This window comes from Pristiophorus japonicus, chromosome 23, assembly GCF_044704955.1.
Source record: "Pristiophorus japonicus isolate sPriJap1 chromosome 23, sPriJap1.hap1, whole genome shotgun sequence".
Lineage (NCBI taxonomy): Eukaryota > Metazoa > Chordata > Chondrichthyes > Pristiophoridae > Pristiophorus > Pristiophorus japonicus.
Window position 1 is genome coordinate 2913439 of NC_091999.1, and position 18885 is coordinate 2932323.

General features: G+C 53.0%; 1 protein-coding gene across 1 annotated transcript in view; it reads left to right on the top strand.

Annotated features, from left to right (window-relative positions):
* LOC139235686 (uncharacterized) overlaps nucleotides 1-18885 on the top strand; it is a 161331-nt gene that overhangs the window by 25183 nt on the left and 117263 nt on the right. Inside the window, exons 2-3 of the mRNA XM_070866725.1 lie at nucleotides 5026-5223; nucleotides 10250-13043. Of these exons, the coding sequence (XP_070722826.1) occupies nucleotides 5026-5223; nucleotides 10250-13043 (2992 nt within the window). The remainder of the gene's footprint in view (nucleotides 1-5025; nucleotides 5224-10249; nucleotides 13044-18885) is intronic.

Below are 18885 nucleotides of genomic sequence, written 5' to 3' on the forward strand. Positions count from 1 at the left end.
TTGCCAACTGATAAATGAGCCATTTAGCCCGACTCTCTGTTTTCTGTTAGTTAACTAATCCTCTATCCATGCTAATATATTACCCCCAACCCCGTGAACTTTTATCTTGTGCAGCAACCTTTTGTGGCACCTTATCGAATGCTTTCTGGAAATCCAAATATACCACATCCACTGGTTCCCCCTTATCCACCCTGCTCATTACATCCTCAAAGAACTACAGCAAATGTCAAACATGATTTGCCTTTCATAAATCCATGCTGACTCTGCTCTATTGAATTATGCTTTTCCAAATGTCCCGCTACTGCTTCCTTAATAATGGACTCCAGCATTTTCCAAACGACAGATGTTAGGCTAACTGGTCCATAGTTTCCTGCTTTCTATCTGCCACCTTTCTTTTAAATAGGGGTGTTACATTTGCGGTTTTTCAATCCGCAGAATCCAGGGCATTTTGGTAGATTACAACCAATGCATCCACTATCTCTGCAGCCACTTCTTTTAAGACCCTAGGATGTAGGCCATCAGGTCCAGGGGACTTGTCCACCTTTAGTTCCATTATTTTACCGAGTACTACTTCATTAGTGATAGTGATTGTTCCTCCCTCCCTATAGCCCCTTGATTATCCACTTTTGGGATGTTTTTAATGTTTTCTACCATGAAGACCGATACAAAATATTTGTTCAACGTCTCTGCCATTTCCCTGTTCTCCATTATTAATTCCCCAGGTCTCATCCTCTAGGGGACCAACATTTACTTTAGCCACTCTTCCTTTTTATGTACCTGTAGAAACTCTTACTATCTTTTTATATTTCATGCTAGTTTACTTTCATAATCTATTTTCCCTCTCTATCAATTTTTTTGTCGTTCTTTGCAGGTTTTTAAGTTTCCCAATCCTCTGGCCTCCCACTAGTCTTAGCCACATTGTATGCCCTTGTTTTCAATTTGATACCATCCCTTATTTCCTTAGTTAGCCACAGATGGTTATCCCTTCTCTTAGTCTTTCCTTCTCATTGGGATATATTTTTGTTACGAGTTATGAAATATCTCCTTAAATGTCTGCTTCTGCTCATCAACCGTCCCACACTTTAATCTATTCTCCCAGTCCGCTTTAGCCAACACTGCCCTCATACCTTTGTAGTCTCCTTTATTTAAGCTTAGGATGGATACTGGTTCCTTGAGCAGTATGTAACGGAACCAACCAGGGGGCAGGCTATCTTAGATATGGTCTTGTGTAATGAGACAGAATTAATAATCAAACAATCTCCTGGTAAAGGGTCCCCTTGGAATGAGTGACCATAGCATGGTTGAATTTCAAATTCAGATGGAAGGCGAGAAAGTTGGATCTCAAACAAGCGTAGTGAAGTGGAACAAGGAGGTGGCAGAAACTCTGAACAAATATTTTGTATCAGTCTTTACGGACACTAAAAATATCTCAACAGTGGATAATCGAGGGGCTATGGCGGCGGAGGGGGGGGGGGGGGGGGGAGAGGAACTTAATACAATCACAATCACTAAGGAGGTGGTACTCAGTAAGATAATGGGACTAAAGGCAGATAAATCCCCTGGACCTGATGGCTTACATCCTAGTGTTTTAAGAGAAGTACCAGCAGGGATAGTGGATGCATTGGTTGTAATTTACCAAAATGCCCTGGATTCTGGGGAGGTCCCAGCAGATTGGAAAACCACAAATGTAACACCCCTATTTATAAAAGGAGGCAGACAAAAAAAGCAGGAAACTAAGCCCAGTTAGCCTCACATATGTGGTTGGGAAAATGTTAGAGTCCATTATTAAAGAAGCAGTAGCAGGACATTTGGAAAAGCAGAATTCGATCAGGCAGAGTCAGCATGGATTTATGAGGGGAAGTCATGTTTGACAAATTTGTTGGAATTCTTTGAGGATGTAACGAACAAAGTGGATAAAGGGGAACCAGTGGATGTGGTATATTTGGACTTCCAGAAGGCATTTGACAAGGTGCCACATAAAAGGTTACTGCACAAGATAAAAGTTCACGGGGTTGGGGGTAAATATCAGCATGAATAGAGGATTGGCTAACTAACAGAAAACAGAGAGTCTGGATAAATGATTCATTCTTGGGTTGGCAATCAGTAACTACTGGGGTGCCGCAGGGATCAGTGCTGGGACCCCAACTATTTACAATCTATATTAACGACTCAGATGAAGGGACCGAGTGTAACGTAGCCAAGTTTGCTGACGATACAAAGATGGGAGGAAAAGCAATGTGTGAGGAGGACACAAAAAACCTGCAAAAGGACATAGATAGGCTAAGTGAGTGGGCAAAAATTTGGCAGATGGAGTATAATGTTGGAAAGTGTGAGGTTATGCACTTTGTCAGAAAAAAATCAAAGTGCACGTTATTATTTAAATGGAGAAAAATTGCAAAGTGCTGCAGTACAGTGGGACCTGAGGGTACATGTGCATGAAACACAAACGGTTAGTATGCCGATACAGCAAGTGATCAGGAAGGCCAATGGAATCTTGGCCTTTATTGCAAAGGGGATGGAGTATTGTTAGTTATACAGAGAAACAGAGAAGTCTTGTTAATTATACAGGGTATTGGTGAGGCAACATCTAGAATACTGCATAGTTTTGGTTTCCATATTTAAGAAAATATATACTCTGTACTTGCTTTGGAGGCAGTTCAGAGAAGGTTCACTAGGTTGATTCTGGAGATGAGGGGTTGACTTATGAGGAAAGATTGAGTAGGTTGGGCCTCTACTCATTGGAATTCAGAAGAATGAGGTGATCTTGTCGAAATGTGCAAGATTATGAGGGGGCTTGACAAGGTGGATGCAGAGAGGATGTTTCCACTGATAGGGGAGACTAGAACTAGGGGGCACAATCTTAGATTAGGGGGCAGCCCATTTAAAACTAAGCTGAGGAGGAATTTCGTCTCTCTGAAATCTGTGGAATTCGCTGCCTCAGAGCTGTGGAAGCTGGGTCATTGAATAAATTTAAGACAGAGATAGACAATTTCTTAACCGATAAGGGAATAAGGGTTATGGGGAGCGGGCATTGAAGTGGACCTGAGTCCATGATCAGATCAGCCACGATTATATTAAATGGCAGAGCAGGCTCGAGGGGTCGTACGGCCTACTCCTGCTCCTATTTCTTATGTTCTTATGTTTGAGAACCAACTTTCTCACCCTCCAACTAAATTTGAAATTCTACCACGTTATGGACACTCATTCCTTGAGGATCCTTTACTACGAGATCATTTATTAATCCCGTCTCATTACACAGTACTAGATCTAAGATAGCCTGCTCCCTGATTGCTTCTACAATGTACTGTTCAAGGAAACTATCCCAGGTACACTCTATGAACTCTTCCTTAAGGCTAGCCTGGCCCATTTGCTTTGTCCATTCAATGTGAAGGTTAAAATTGCCCATGATTATTGCTGTTCCTTTATTGCAAGCCTCCATTATTTCTTGATTTATACTCCGTCCAGTAGTGTAGCTACTCTTAGGGGGCCTATAGACTACACCCGCCAGTGACTTTTTCCCCTTATTATTCTTTATCTCCACCCAACTGATTCAACATCTTGATCTTCTGAGCCAGTATCGTTTCTCACTAACGCTCATCCTTTAACAACAGTGCTACCCCATCTCCTTTTCCTTTCTGTCTATCCTTCCGAATTGTCAAATACCCCTGAATATTTAGTTCCCAGCCTTGGTCATCTTGCAACCACGTCTGTGTAATGGCTATCAGATCATACCCATTTGTAACTATTTATGCCGTCAACTCATCAAATTTGTTACGAATGCTTCGTGCATTCAGATAAAGAGCTTTAAAATTTGTTTTTTTACCATTTTTTTCCTGCTTTGACCCCACTTTCTGATTCATCTTTATACATTCTGTCCCTTCCTGGCACGCTCTGGTTTTCATTTCCCCCAGTGCTACCCTGCTCTATTGTCTTCTCCTTGTTCTTTGACTTTTTACATTTTCACTCACCCAAATCCTCCGCCCCCACTAATTAGTTTAAAGCCCTCTCTACAGGCCTAGTTATTTGATTCGTCAGGACCCGAGTCCCAGCACGATCTAAGTGGAGACCGTCCCAATGGAACAGCTCCTTCTTACCCCAGTACACGTGCCAGTGTCCCACGAACCAAAATTCATTTCTCCCATACCAGTCTTTGAGCCAAGTGTTTAACTCTCTGATCCTATTTACCCTATGCAAATTTGCTCGTGGCTCAGGTAGTAGTAATCCAGAGATTACCTTTGTGGTTCTGTTTCTTAAATTGGCCCCTAGCTGCTCATAATCCCTCTGCAGAACCTCTTTCTTTGTCCTATCTATGTCGTTGGCACCCCTAGAGATGGTGGGACTGATTCACATGGTTGGAAGGATTGGCTAACCTGTGAATGAAACAATCAGGCTTTCACAGGCACTGTTACCGAACTCTCCTGCTCCGCCCAACGGGAGCAACCATTTTGAATTTGGGCCTTGGGTGGGGGGGGGCATCAGCGTGCTCGATTTGGCTGCGCCCACAACACATTTTCGGAAAATATAGTCGACCACGGGACCTGCTTCGCTTTCCCTAGAACCAGGGATCACAGTCTCAGAATAAGGGGTCGCCCATTTAGGACTGAGATGAGGAGAAAATTTTTCATTTAGCGGGTGTTAAATCTTTGGAATTCTCTACCCCAGAGAGCTGTGGAGGCTCAGTCATTGAATAATTTCAAGACCGAGATCGATAGATATTTGGATATTAAGGGAATCAAGGGTTACGGGAACAAGGCAAGAAAATGGAGTTGAGGTCGAAGATCAGCCATGACCTTATTGAATGGCGGAGCAGGCTCGAAGGGCCGAATGGCCGACTCCTGCTCCTAATTCTTGTGTTTTAATGTTCTCGATAATCGGTGCCTTGGCGTGGAACTCAGTCCTGGATGAGGCGGCTGGCAGAATCTGGCCTGCCCCACCGTCAATTTGCTTTAATGGCTGCTGGCACCATCGTGATTTTTCCAGAAGCTTCCTGACGTCTGTCTTTTTTTCCCACCACCGTCTCTGCAGGAGTCTGAAGCAGTGGACAGTTGCATCCAGAGATTGCTTTCCGCTCTCTACCCTCCGTTCGAGGAAACTGCCGCTACTCTCCTCGACCAGGTGTTCGATGTGCTGGAGAAAACCTTCCGCCATGACACCCTCCGCTACGTTATTGACTTCCTCATCCCCGCTAAGCACATCTTGCAGACCATCCAACAGCAGGCCTGCGTAAGTATCGGCCGGAACTAGCTGCAGCGCGCCAGGGAATGGGACCGAGGGAACAGCTCTTTCAGAGAGACAGAGAGGGCACGGGGGTGATGGTCCCAATGGGACTGAGGGGAGAGCTCTTTCAGAGAGAGGGCACGGGGGCGATGGTCCCAATGGGACTGAGGGGAGAGCTCTTTCAGAGAGAGGGCACGGGGGTGATGGTCCCAATGGGACTGAAGGGAGAGCTCTTTCAGAGAGAGGGCACGGGGGCGATGGTCCCAATGGGACTGAGGGGAGAGCTCTTTCAGAGAGAGGGCACGGGGGTGATGGTCCCAATGGGACTGAGGGGAGAGCTCTTTCAGAGAGAGGGCACGGGGGCGATGGTCCCAATGGGACTGAGGGGAGAGCTCTTTCAGAGAGAGGGCACGGGGGTGATGGTCCCAATGGGACTGAGGGGAGAGCTCTTTCAGAGAGAGGGCACGGGGGTGATGGTCCCAATGGGACTGAGGGAAGAGTTCTTGCAGAGGTAATTCCTGCCCCCCATCCCCACTCCCTTATGTACAAGGGATGCAGATTTGAATGTTTATGGCGGACAAATGGTTTAGCCATTCATCGCCATATCTGGCTGGACCACATAAGACACTATTGGGTCCTGCTCTCCTCTTCCAAAACCGCTCACTGCTCCAGGATTATCCTAGAGTGCACAAGGTGACACTCGGCTTCTCTTCTCCACTAAAAACTGTCTCCTTAAACCACTATACCCTCCAACAAGTGCCAGGATCTCTGTCACTAAGGCCGAGACCATCTGCTGCTGCTTCCCTCCCTTACCATAGCCCACCAAGCCAAATTACCCCCTGCCCTAGCCCTGAACTCGCATCTTTCGCTAGTTTCCCTCCGATCTCATCTTGTCCATGAGACCCATCTCCTGTTCCCTTGACCCTATTCCCACAAAGCTGCTGACCAGCCAACTTCCCTTCCTGGCCCCCTGGTTAGCTGATATTGTTAACTGTGCCCGCTCCTCAGGTACTGTCCCCCTCTCCTTTAAATCTGCTATCACACCCCTCCTCAAAAAACTACCCTTGAAACTATCGCCCCATCTCCAAACTTCCGTTCCTCTCCAAAGTCCTTGAACGTGTTATCGTTTCCCAAATCAGTGCCCATCTTTCCCGCAACTCCATGTTTGAGACTCTTCAATCCACAGCACTGGAACGGCCCTTAATCAAAGTCACAAATGACATCCTATGTGACTATGACCATGGTGCACTATCCCCTCCTCATCCATCCTAGATGTCAGCTGTGGCTCAGTGGGTAGTATTCTTGCCTCCGAGTCAGACAGAAGGTTGCAGGTTCAAGTCCCACGCCAGAGACTTGAGCACAAAATCTAGGCTGACACTTCAGTGCAGTACTGAAGGAGTGCTGCACTGTCAGATAAGATCACATCTGAAAGAGCATTTCAAAAATACTTCATTGGCTGTAGAGCGTTTTGGGTCGTCACGAGATCGTGAAATGCACCCTCCACTATCTCTGCTTTGTCATGCTGCTTGTCCGACATCCAGAATTGGATAAGCAGAAACTTCCTCCAATGAAATATTGGGAAGACCGAAGCCACAAGTTTGTTACCTAGCCACCGACTCCATTGCTCTCCCTGGTCACTGTCTGAGGCTGAACCAAACTGGTGACCTATTTGACCCTGTGCTTTTTGACGGCAGGAATGGGCACAGTTGAGGACCATGTAAACCATGGTAGAATCCTCGGTTGAAGAAAAAGGAAGACATATTGGAAGCACTGGTGTGGAAGGTGGCATTGTCAGAGCAGATGCGACGGAGAAACTGGATGAATGGAAGAGAGTCCTTACAGGAAGCGGGTGGGAGGAAGTGTAGTCCAGGTAGTTGTGGGAGTCAGTGCGCTTATAGTGGATGTTTGTCGATAGCCTATCCCCAGAAATGGTGACAGAGAATTCGAGGAAGGGAAGAGTCAGAGATGGACCAAGTGAAGGCAAGGGAAGGGTGGAAATTGGAAGCAAAGTGAATTAAATTTTCTAGTTCAGGGCGAAGCGTCGCATCTCCTAAAATCCACTTGTGTGACTCCGTGTCAAATTTTATTAGGGAATCGCTCCTGTGAAGGTGCCTTAGGTGGGACGATTTTTTAAAAATTCATTCACTGCATGTGGGCGTCGCCAGCAAGGCCAGCATTTATTTCCCAACCCTAATTGCTCTAGAGAAGATGGTGGTGAGCCGCCTTCTTAAATATGGCTGAGTGGCTCGCTCGGCCATTTCAGGCAGTTGAGTCAACCACACTGCTGTGGGTCTGGAGTCACCATTGAAGTAATGTAGTTGCTTCATGGGTTCTTTGCTTAAGAATTCATAGCAACACACTGCTATTAAAAACTAGTTGCTAAGCCACTCCCAACTCAACAAACCTGTGAGCATATTCACATGTGCATACGTTGCATGTGTTAATACAAGCTTTTCATTCCAGGTTCATTGAAATAACTGAATTTAAATTCCCCCAGCTGCCGTGGTAGGATTTGAAATGTCTCTGGATCATTCGTCCAGGCCTCTGGATTATTAGTCCAGTAACATTGCCACTATGCTGCCCAACCCGATGATTTTAGAGCATAACAATTCGGAGCAGGAGTTGATCATTTGGCCCCTCGAGCCTGCTCCACCATTCATTAAGATCATGGCTGATCTTCCACCTCAACTCCACTTTCCTGCACTATCCCCATATCCCTTGATTCCCTTAACATTCAAAAATCTATCGATCTCTGACTTGAATATGTTCAAAGCCTGAGCCTCCACAGCCCTCTGGGGTAGAGAATTCTACTCGGTAAAATACTAGAGAATTTTACCAGTATATGGTATTGGCCGCTCGTTCTACACATCACCTGATATTTGGTTCCATGGCGGCCAGCTCGACCGAATATCAGGCACCGGCGAAAAATGGGCGACAGTGCCGGTTTTGCACCGTTGCCCAAGACCAATTTCCTGTCCCCCAAAATGCAACTCCCCCATCTCCGCCCCCTGCCTCAGCTCATTTGCTACTGAAAGTCTCATCCATGTCTTTGTTACCTCTAGAGTTGACTATTCCAACGCACTCCTAGCTGGCCTTCCACGTTCTACCTGATGTAAACTAGAGGTGATCCAAAACTCAGCTGCCCCGTATCCTAACTCGCACCAAGTCCCGCTCACCCATCACCCCGTGCTCACTGCCCCATGTCCTAACTCGCACCATGTCCCACTCACCCATCACCCCGTGCTCACTGACCTACATTGGCTCCCGGTTAAACAACGCCTCGATTTCAAAATTCTCATCCTAGTTTACAAATCCCTCCATGGCCCTCGCCCCTCCCTATCTCTGTAATCTCCTCCAGCCCCACAACCGCCCCCCCCTCCCCCACCAAGATGTCTGCACTCCTCTAATTCTGCCCTCCTGAGCATCCCTGATTATAATCACTCCACCATTGGTGGCTGTGCCTTCGGTTGCCTGGGCCCCAAGCTCTGGAACTCCCTCCCTAAACCTCTCCGCCTCTCTACCTCTTTTAAGACACTCCTTAAAACCTACCTCTTTGACCAAGAACATAAGAAATAGGAGCAGGAGTCGGCCATACGGCCCCTCAAGCCTGCTCCGCCATTCAATAAGATCATGTCTGATCTGATCATGGACTCAGCTCCACTTCCCTGCCCGCTCCCCAAGACCCTTGACTCCCCTATCGCTCAAAAATCTATCCCCACCTTAAACATATTCAACGACCCAGCCTCCACAGCTCTGGTCACCTGCCCCCATTTCTAGTTATGCGGTGTCGAATTTTTTAAGCGCGCAGTACACTCCTGCAAAGCGCCCGGGGATGTACCTCAATACGTTAAAGGCACGATATAAATTGTTGTAGTATAAATGCCCGGGGCGGGGGGCTGTGGAAATTGGGTGTCGGGTACGAAATGGGGGTGGCGGCAGATAGGTCCAATATTGGGCTGCGTGGCGCGAGTGAATATCCGGGGCGCCAGTGTAAAACCGGGCTGCCGCGCCGGTGTAAAACCGCAACGGAGCCAAATATCAGGCCGTTGTGTAGTATAAATACCCCGGGGGTGGGGGGGGGGGGGATGGGGGCTGTGGAAAGTGGGGTGTCGGGCACTTAACGGGGGCGGGGCGGTGGATCGGACCGATATCGGGCTGCGTGGCGCAACTGAATATCCGGGGCGCCGACGTAAAACCGATACGGGGCAAATATCAGGCCATCGTGTCGTACAAATACCCAAATACACCAACGGGTGGGGGTTGTGGAAAGTGGGGTGTCGGGCGCGAAACTGGGGGGGCGGGGCGGTGAATCGGACCGATATTGAGCTGTGCGGCGCGATTGAATACCCGGGGCGCCGGCGTAAAACCGACACGGGGCAAATATCAGGCCATTGTGTCGTATAAATACCCCGGGGGGAGGGTTGATGTGGAAACTGGGGTGTCGGGCGTGAAACTGGGGGGGGGGGGGGGGGGGGCGGTGGATCGACCGGCTGTTCCACGCCCGGCCCGATATTGGACTGCGCGGCGCGACTGAATACCCGGGGCGCCGGCGTAAAACCGACACGGGGCCGAATATCCGTCCATTGTGTAGTATAAATACCCAAATACACCAACGGGTGGGGGTTGTGGAAAGTGGGGTGTCGGGCGCGAAACGAGGCGGGGTGGGGGGGTGGCGGATCGGCCGACTATTCCACGCCCGGCCCGATAGCGGGCTGCGCGGCGCGACTGAATACCCGGGGCGCCGGCGTAAAACCGGTACGGGGCCGAATATCAGGCCGCTGTGTAGTATAAATGTCTGGGGCTATATATAAATTGGGTGCCGTCCCGTGTAAACCGGGGGCGGGGGCGGATGATGCTGAGCATCCCCGATTATAAACCACTCAAGCATTGGTCCGACGCACGGGCTTGACATTCGGGCGCCTGTTTTTGCGCCGAGGATGGGGGGGGGGGGGGGGGCGCTGAGACCAATTTCGCGTCGTCCCCTCAAAAAAAAAGTGACGCTAACTAACGTGTGTGTGTGTGTGTCCCGCAGGCGCAGTACGACGGCTGCCTGTTCGCCCACCCAGGATGGCCGCTGTGCCTGGGCGAGCGGGTGGCGGTGCAGCTGGCGGCGTTGGACTGGCGGGCGCTGCGGCCGGGCGACTTTTACCTGCAGGTGGCGCCGGGGCCGGGGCCGGAGACGGGGCAGGGGCAGGGGCGGGAGCGGCGGCGGCGGCCGCCGCGGCTGCTGCTCAAGTGGCTGGAGGAGTCGACGAGCACGACCGCGATGATCCAGGAGCACGAGGTGCCCGAGCTGGCTTACCCGCATCTCTTCACCGCCCAGTGGCTGGACGGCGTCAGTCGGGCGCGGGGCCCGGGCCTGGGGCCCCGCCTGGTGCTGGCGGCGACCGGCGGCCGGCTGCGGAGGCTGCCCTGGGCGCGGCTGGTGTGGCCGCTGCTGCTGGCCGGGCCGCGGGGCGTCGTCGCCGCCGCCGCCATCGACGACGACAACGACGATAATTACGACGGCGGCAGGTGGAGGAGGAGGCGGCGGCCCTCGGGTGACGGGGCGGCGGCCGAAGACGACGACGACAAGCGACGCCTACTCGACGCCCAGGCTTCTGCCGCTTACCCGCCAAGCGACGTCGACGTCGTCGTCGCTGTCGAGGACGATGAAGGCGAGTACGTCGAGCTTCTGGAAGTTTCCCCGCTCAGAGTCGGCGACGTCGTGCGTCAGACGCAGCCCGCGCCGCAGCCGCCCCGCCCCGGCGTCGCCCGGCAACGGCGCCTGCGCAGCAGCAGCACGCTGCCGTGCCGTCATCGACGCCCCGGCGGCGGCTCGGCGCGCCGCAAGGCTTGGCTTCACCGCCGCCACCACCACCACCGCCGTCAGCAGCAGCCCGAAGCGGCCGGGAGGAGAGGGAGGAGCTCCGCCGCCCTCGGTGAGGAGGAGGAGGAGGGCGGCGGCGATGGTTGTCGAAAGGAAGCCGAATGGCGGACCTGCCATGCCTCCCTGGTCTACATCGACCACGACGACGCCTGCGCTGCTGCTGCTGCTGCCGCCGCCGCCGCCGCCTCGTCGTTGCCAAGGGTGACCGACGACGACGACGATTGGAGGGAGCTGCAGGAGGAGGTCGCGCGCTGCCGCCCGCCTGCCAATCAGCTGGCGGCGGTTGCTGGGTCGGCGCGCGCAGCAGCCACGTGGGCCGCCGCGCAGCAGGTGCTGGCGGCCTCGGGCGGCCGGCGAGCGACTCCGGCCAATGAGGCCAAGGCACCAGGCGCCGGCCACCAGCCATTGGAGCGAGGTGGGGCCGCCCACGTGGGGCGCCAAGCGCCAGGGCCCCCGGCCGCCGCTGGGCACGTGAGCGCAGAGCAGCCGTTGGCCGGCGGCGGGGGTCACAGGTCTCCAGGTCAGCCGCTATTGGTCGGGAGGACCGAGCCGAAAATGACGCCTGAGCAACCATTGGTCAGGAGACCCGCAGGCGCATCTGTGCAGCTGGAAACTTCTCGAAGTGGGACTGAACGGCCTTGGGTCGAAGCTGTCAGATCGAGCGTGAGAACTGAGCAGCTATTGGCTGAACAAGATAAATCCATAGCTGGAACTGTACAGCCATTGGCTGAACCGGCAAGATCTAAAATGAGAACTGAGCAGCTATTGGCTGAACAAGATAAATCCATAGCTGGAACTGTACAGCCATTGGCTGAACCGGTAAGATCTAAAATGAGAACTGAGCAGCTATTGGCTGAACAAGATAAATCCATAGCTGGAACTGTACAACCATTGGCTGAACCGGTAAGATCTAAAATGAGAACTGAGCAGCTATTGGCTGAACAAGATGAATCAACAACTGGAACTGTACAGCCATTGGCTGAACTGGTAAGATCTACAATGAGAACTGAACAGCTATTGGCTGAACAAGATAAATCCATAGCTGGAACTGTACAACCATTGGCTGAACCAGTAAGATCTAAAATGAGAACTGAGCAGCTATTGGCTGAACAAGATGAATCAACAACTGGAACTGTACAGCCATTGGCTGAACTGGTAAGATCTACAATGAGAACTGAACAGCTATTGGCTGAACAAGATGAATCAACAGCTGGAACTGTACAGCCATTGGCTGAACTGGTAAGATCTACAATGAGAACTGAACAGCTATTGGCTGAACAAGATGAATCAATAGCTGGAACTGTACAGCCATTGGCTGAACCGGTAAGATCTAACATGAGAACTGAACAGCTATTGGCTGAACAAGATGCAACTAAAACCGAGACAGCACGTTCATTGGTTGAACTAATTGGATCGACACTGAAAACTGAGCAGCCATTGGCCGAACAGGATACATCGACAACTGGGAGGCTACAGCCGGTTACAACAACAGGGCCTACGCACTCATTGGCTGGGTATTCTGAAGATAACCAATCGGCCGCATTGCTGCAAAGGTCACCGGTTGACCGGCAGCAAGTTGTCAAGAGCCCAGAATCCACTGGGCCCGTGACGTCTTGGGCGACAGATTGCCACGCAATATGCCCAGAGGAGGTAAGCGAGGACCCCTCAGACCTACGAGACCATCAGTGCAAGAGCGCAGAGCCCACGCAGGACTCACCCATCGCTGTTCTGGACCACTGTTCAGTCCTGGCGTCTGCGGAGTGCAGTGAGGAGAAGACGAAGGAGGTGATCTGCGGTGATGGTGCCGACACAGCCAATTTGGCACCTACTTCTGCACGCACTGAAAAAGGTGACTGGACGACTCCGAGCAATGTCAGAGAGGGGCATGGAGAGACAGGCCTTGAAAGCCATGGAACAGTATCTGAAATGGAGGACGCGAGTGGTTTGACCCAAAAAGGTAAGCAGTGATTCACATTTGAACCTGACAGTTCAGTGGGTATAGACTGCTGGGCCGCGATTTTCACTGTTAACATTTATGACATTCACACCAGGCCCATATGGGGAAATACGGCTCTCAACCCCCTCCCCGACACCATATTCCTTCCGTTCAAAAAATCAAATTAACACTGATACTTTACTGATCAAGATCAATGGTGGCACTGTTGCAAAAGGAAACACATTCAAACACTCCCAGGGCAGGTACAGCAGAGGTTAGATACAGAGTAAAGCTTCCTCTACACTGTCCCATCAAACACTCCCCGGGCAGGTACAGCACGGGGTTAGATACAGAGTAAAGCTCCCTCTACACTGTCCCATTAAACACTCCCAGGGCAGGTACAGCACGGGGTTAGATACAGAGTAAAGCTCCCTCTACACTGTCCCATTAAACACTCCGAGGGAAGGTACAGCACGGGTTAGATACTGAGTAAAGCTCCCTCAACACTGTCCCATCAAACATAGAAATATAGAAAATAGGTGCAGGAGTAGGCCATTCGGCCCTTCAAGCCTGCACCACCATTCGATAAGATCATGGCTGATCATTCCCTCAGTACCCCTTTCCTGCTTTCTCTCCATACCCCTTGTTCTCTTTAGCCGTATGGGCCATATCTAACTCCCTCTTGAATATATCCAATGAACTGGCCTCAACAACTCTCTGCGGCAGGGAATTCCAGAAGTTTCTCCTCATCTCGGTCCTAAATGGTCTACCCCTTATCCTAAGATTATGTCGCCTGGTTCTGGACTTCCCAACATCAGGAACACGCTTCCTGCATCTAACCTGTCCAGTCCCGTCAGAATCTTGTATGTTTCTATGAGATCCTCTCTCATCCTTCTAAACTCCAGAGTCTCAAGGCCCAGTTGATCCAGTCTCTCCTCATATGTCAGTCCAGCCATCCCGGGAATCAGTCTGGTGAACCTTTGCTGCACTCCCTCAATAGCAAGAACGTCCTTCCTCAGATTAGGAGACCAAAATTGAACACAATATTCCAGGTGAGGCCTCACCAAGGCCCTGTACAACTGCAGTAAGACCGCCCTGCTCCTATACTCAAATCCCCTAGCTATGAAGGCCAATATACCATTTGCCTTCTTTACCGCCTGCTGCACCTGTATGCAGGTACAGCATATGTTAGATACAGAGTAAAGCTCCCTCTACACTGTTGCATCAAACACTCCCATGGCAGGTACAGCACAGGTTAGATACAGAGTAAAGCTCCCTCTACACTGTCCCATCAAACACTCCCAGGGCAGGTACAGCACGGGGTTAGATACAGAGTAAAGCTCGCTCCACACTGTGCCATCAAACACTCCCAGAGCAGGTACAGCATGGGTTAGATACAGAGTAAAGCTCCTTCTACACTGACCGATCAAACACTCCGAGGGAAGGTACAGCACGGGTTAGATACAGAGTAAAGCTCCCTCTACACTGTCCCAGCAAACACTCCCAGGGCAGGTACAGCACGGGTTAGATACAGAGTAAAGCTCCCTCTACACTGTCCCATCAAACACTCCCAGGGCAGGTACAGCATGGGGTTAGATACAGAGTAAAGCTCCCTCAACACTGTCCCATCAAACATAGAAATATAGAAAATAGGTGCAGGAGTATGCCATTCGGCCCTTCGAACCTGCACCACCATTCAATAAGATCATGGCTGATCATTCCCTCAGTACCCCTTTCCTGCTTTCTCTCCATACCCCTTGATCTCTTTAGCCGTATGGGCCATATCTAACTCCCTCTATAATATATCCAATGAACTGGCCTCAACAACTCTCTGCGGCAGGGAATTCCAGAAGTTTCTCCTCATCTCGGTCCTAAGTGGTCTACCCCTTATCCTAAGATTATGTCGCCGGGTTCTGGACTTCCCAACATCAGGAACACGCTTCCTGCATCTAACCTGTCCAGTCCCGTCAGAATCTTGTATGTTTCTATGAGATCCCCTCTCATCCTTCTAAACTCCAGAGTCTCAAGGCCCAGTTGATACAGTCTCTCCTCATATGTCAGTCCAGCCATCCCGGGAATCAGTCTGGTGAACCTTTGCTGCACTCCCTCAATAGCAAGAACGACCTTCCTCAGATTAGGAGACCAAAATTGAACACAATATTCCAGGTGAGGCCTCACCAAGGCCCTGTACAACTGCAGTAAGACCGCCCTGATCCTATACTCAAATCCCCTCGCTATGAAGGCCAATATACCATTTGCCTTCTTTACCGCCTGCTGCACCTGTATGCCAATTTTCAATGACTCCCAGGGCAGGTACAGCACGGGGTTAGATACAGAGTAAAGCTCCCTCTACACTGTCCCATCAAACACTCCCAGGGCAGGTACAGGGGGTTAGATACAGAGTAAAGCTCCCTCTACACTGTCCCATCAAACACTCCCAGCGCAGGTACAGCATGGGGTTAGATACAGAGTAAAGCTCCCTCTACACTGTCCCATCAAACACTCCCAGGGCAGGTACAGCTCGGGGTTAGATACAGAAAGGAGCTTTCTTCCCCTCCCCTCACTCCCGGCCCCGGGTATCCGCTCCCACCGTCCCCCTCTCTTTGCCTCTCCCCCGGTTCCCGGGCCTGCCCTTCCCCCTGTTCCTGACCCTCCATTTCCAACCCACTCCAGGCCCCGCCCTCCCCCCCGCTCCCAGCCCCGCTCTCTGCTCCCGGCCCCGCCCTTTCCCCCAACTCCCAGCCCTGCCCTCTGCCCCCGCCTTCTGCTCCCGGCCCTGCACTCTGCCTCCTGCCCCGCCCTTTCCCAGGCCTGCCCTTTGCCCTGCTCCCGGCCCCGCCCTCTCCCCTGTTCCCGCCCCCTCCCCTATCCTGTCCCGCCACTCTTTCCCTCGGTCCTGGCCCCGACCTTCCCCCCCGCCCCGCTCCCGACCCCGCCCTTTTCTCCCGCACCCGGCCCCGCCTTTTCTCCCACTCCCGGCCCCACCCCTTCCCCCGTTCACAACCCCGCCCTTTCATCCGCTCCCGGCCCCGCCCTTTCATCCGCCCCCGGCCCCGCCCTTTCCCTCGCTCCCGGTCCGGCCTTTTCCCCCGGCCCCGCACTTGCCCCTGATCTCGGGCCCGCACTTTCACCCCAGCACTCGGCCCCGCCCTCTCCCTCCACTCCCGGTCCCCCCTTTCCCCCCACTCACAGCCCCGCCAGCACCCCCCACACCCGGCCCCGCCCTCTCCCATGCTCCCGGCCCCACCCTGTCCCCCTGTTCTCGGCCACGCCCACTCCTCCCGGCCTAGCCCTTCCCCTGCTCCCGGCCCGGCCCTTCCCCCATCCCGTCCCGGCCCTTCCCCCAATCTCGTCCCCGCCCTCTCCTCCCGGCCACGCCCTTTCATCCCCGCTCTCGGCCCCGCTCCTGGCCCCGCCCTCTGTCCCCGCTCTCGGCCCCGCCCTCTCCCCCACTCTCGGCCACGCCCGCTCCCCCGCTCCGAGCCCCGCCCTATCTTCCGGCCCCACCCTCCCGCTCAGAGCCCCACCCTTTTCCCCGCCCTTTTCCCCGCTCCCAGCCCCGCCCTCCCCACCCACTCCTGGCCCCACCCTCTCCTCCCGGCCCGCCCCTTCCCCAGCATCTGGCCCCGCACTTTTCCCTGTTCCAGGCCCCGCCCTTTTCTCCCGCTCCCGGTCCCGCCTCGCCCTCTGCTCCTGGCCCCCCCTTTCCCCCTGCTCACAGCCCCGCCAGCCTCCCCCCACACCCGACCCCGCCCTCTCCCCGCTCCCTGCCCCGCCCACTCCCCTGCTTCCGGCCCCACCCTGTTCCCCCTGTTCTCGGCCCCGCCATCTCCTCCCGTCCACGCCCTTTACCCCCCGCTCCCGGCCCGGCCCTTCCCCCGACCACGCCCTTTCTCCCGGCCCCGCCCTTCCCCCGACCACGCCCTTTCTCCCTGCTCACGGCCCCGCCCTTCCCCTGCTCTCGGCTCCGTCCTCCACCTCGCTCCCAACCCCGCCCTTTCACCTGTTCTCGGGTCCGCCCTTCCTCCCGGGTCCGCCCTCTCCCCCCCCCCCCGCTCCCGGGCCCACCCTTCCCCCCACTCCCGGCCCTGCCGTTTACCCCGATCATGGCCCCGCCCTTTCCCCCCGCTCTCGGCCCCGCCCTTACCCCCGCTCTCGGCCCCGCCTTTTCCCCCGCTCTCGGCCCTGCCCTTTCCCCCGCCCTTCCCCCGCTCTCGGCCCCGCCCTTTCACCCGCTCTCGGCCACGCACTTCCCCCCGCTCTCGGCCCCGCCCTTTCCCCCACTCTCACCCCCGCCCTCCCCCCAATCTCGGCCCCCCCCTTTTCCCCCGCTCTTGGCCCCGCTCTCCCCCCGCTCTCGACCCCGCCCTCGTTCCCCACACTCGGCCCCGCTCTTCCCCCCGCTCTCGGCTCCGCCCTTCCCCCGCTCTCGGCCCCGCCCTTTTCCCCGCTCCCGGCCCCGCCCTCCCCTGCTCTCGGCCCTGCCCTTGCCCCCGCTTTCGGCCCCACCCTTCCCCCTGCTCCTGGCCCCGCCCTCTCCCCCCGCTCAGAGCCCCGACCTTTCCCCTGCTTCCGGCCCCGCCCTTTCCCCCGTGCCGCTCCCGGCCCCGACCTTTTCCAGTGCTCCGCTCTGGGGGTTAAAGACAAAACCTATGTGGTTAGAATTGAGGAACAATGGGGTGAAGTTTCGGCCTGAGTTTAGAATGGAGTATCTTAAAAATTGCGATTCTCGGCATTTAGTTTGCTCCATTTCTAGTCAGTTAAAACAGTTCCATTTTAGAACAGATTTTTTTTTCAAAAGGGGGCGTGTCCGGCCACTTACGCCTGTTTTGCAAGTTTAGGCAGTGAAAACTTACTCCAAACTAACTTAGAACGGAGTAAGTGTAGATTTTTGTACACTCAGAAAAACCTTGCCTACACATCAGGCGTAGGGAACGAGAGATGGGGGCGGGGAAGTTTACAAACATGAAACACTTCACTTTTACAAATAAAGAACCATCATCAATAATAAAAAATGATAATTAAATCAATAAATCAACCAATAAATCAATCCAAAAAATTAAAAAATCAATAAATAAAAAATTAAGTTTCTACTCACCGACTGCAGCACCGGGAGCCCTCCAACAGCATGCAGGGACGGGCTCCCGGTCTCTCTCTCTCTGTCTCTGTCAGTGTCTCTCTCTCTCTCTCTCTCTCTCTCTCTGTCAGTGTCTCTCTCTCTCTCTCTCTCTCTCTCTGTCAGTGTCTCTCTGTCTGTCAGTGTCTCTCTCTCTCTCTCTCTCTCTCTGTCAGTGTCTCTCTGTCTGTCAGTGTCTCTCTCTCTCTCTCTCTCTCTGTCAGTGTCTCTCTGTCAGTGTTTCTCTCTCTCTCTCTCTCTGTCAGTGTCTGCCTCTCTCTGTCTGTCAGTGTCTCTCTTGTCTGTCAGTGTCTCTCTCTCTCTCTCTTTCTCTGTCAGTGTCTCTCTCTCTCTCTTTCTCTGTCAGTGTCTCTCTCTGTGTCAGTGTCTCTCTGTCTGTCTGTCAGTGTCTCTGTCTGTCAGTGGTCTCTCTCTGTCTCTATAAGTGTCTCTCTCTGTCTGTCAATGTCTCTCTCTCTCTGTCTGTCAGTGTCTGTCTCTCTCTGTCTGTCAGTGTCTCTCTTTCTCTGTCTGTCAGTGTCTCTCTGTCTCTGTCAGTGTCTCTGTCTGTCAATATCTCTCTCGCTCTGACTGTCAGTGTCTGTCTCTCTCTCTCTCTCAGTGTCTCTCTCTCTCTCTGTCTCTGTCAGTATCTCTCTCTCTCTGTCTGTCAGTGTCTCTCTCTCTGTCTGTCACTGTCTCTCTCTGTCTCTGTCTCTGTCAGTCTCTCTCTCTGTCTGTCAATGT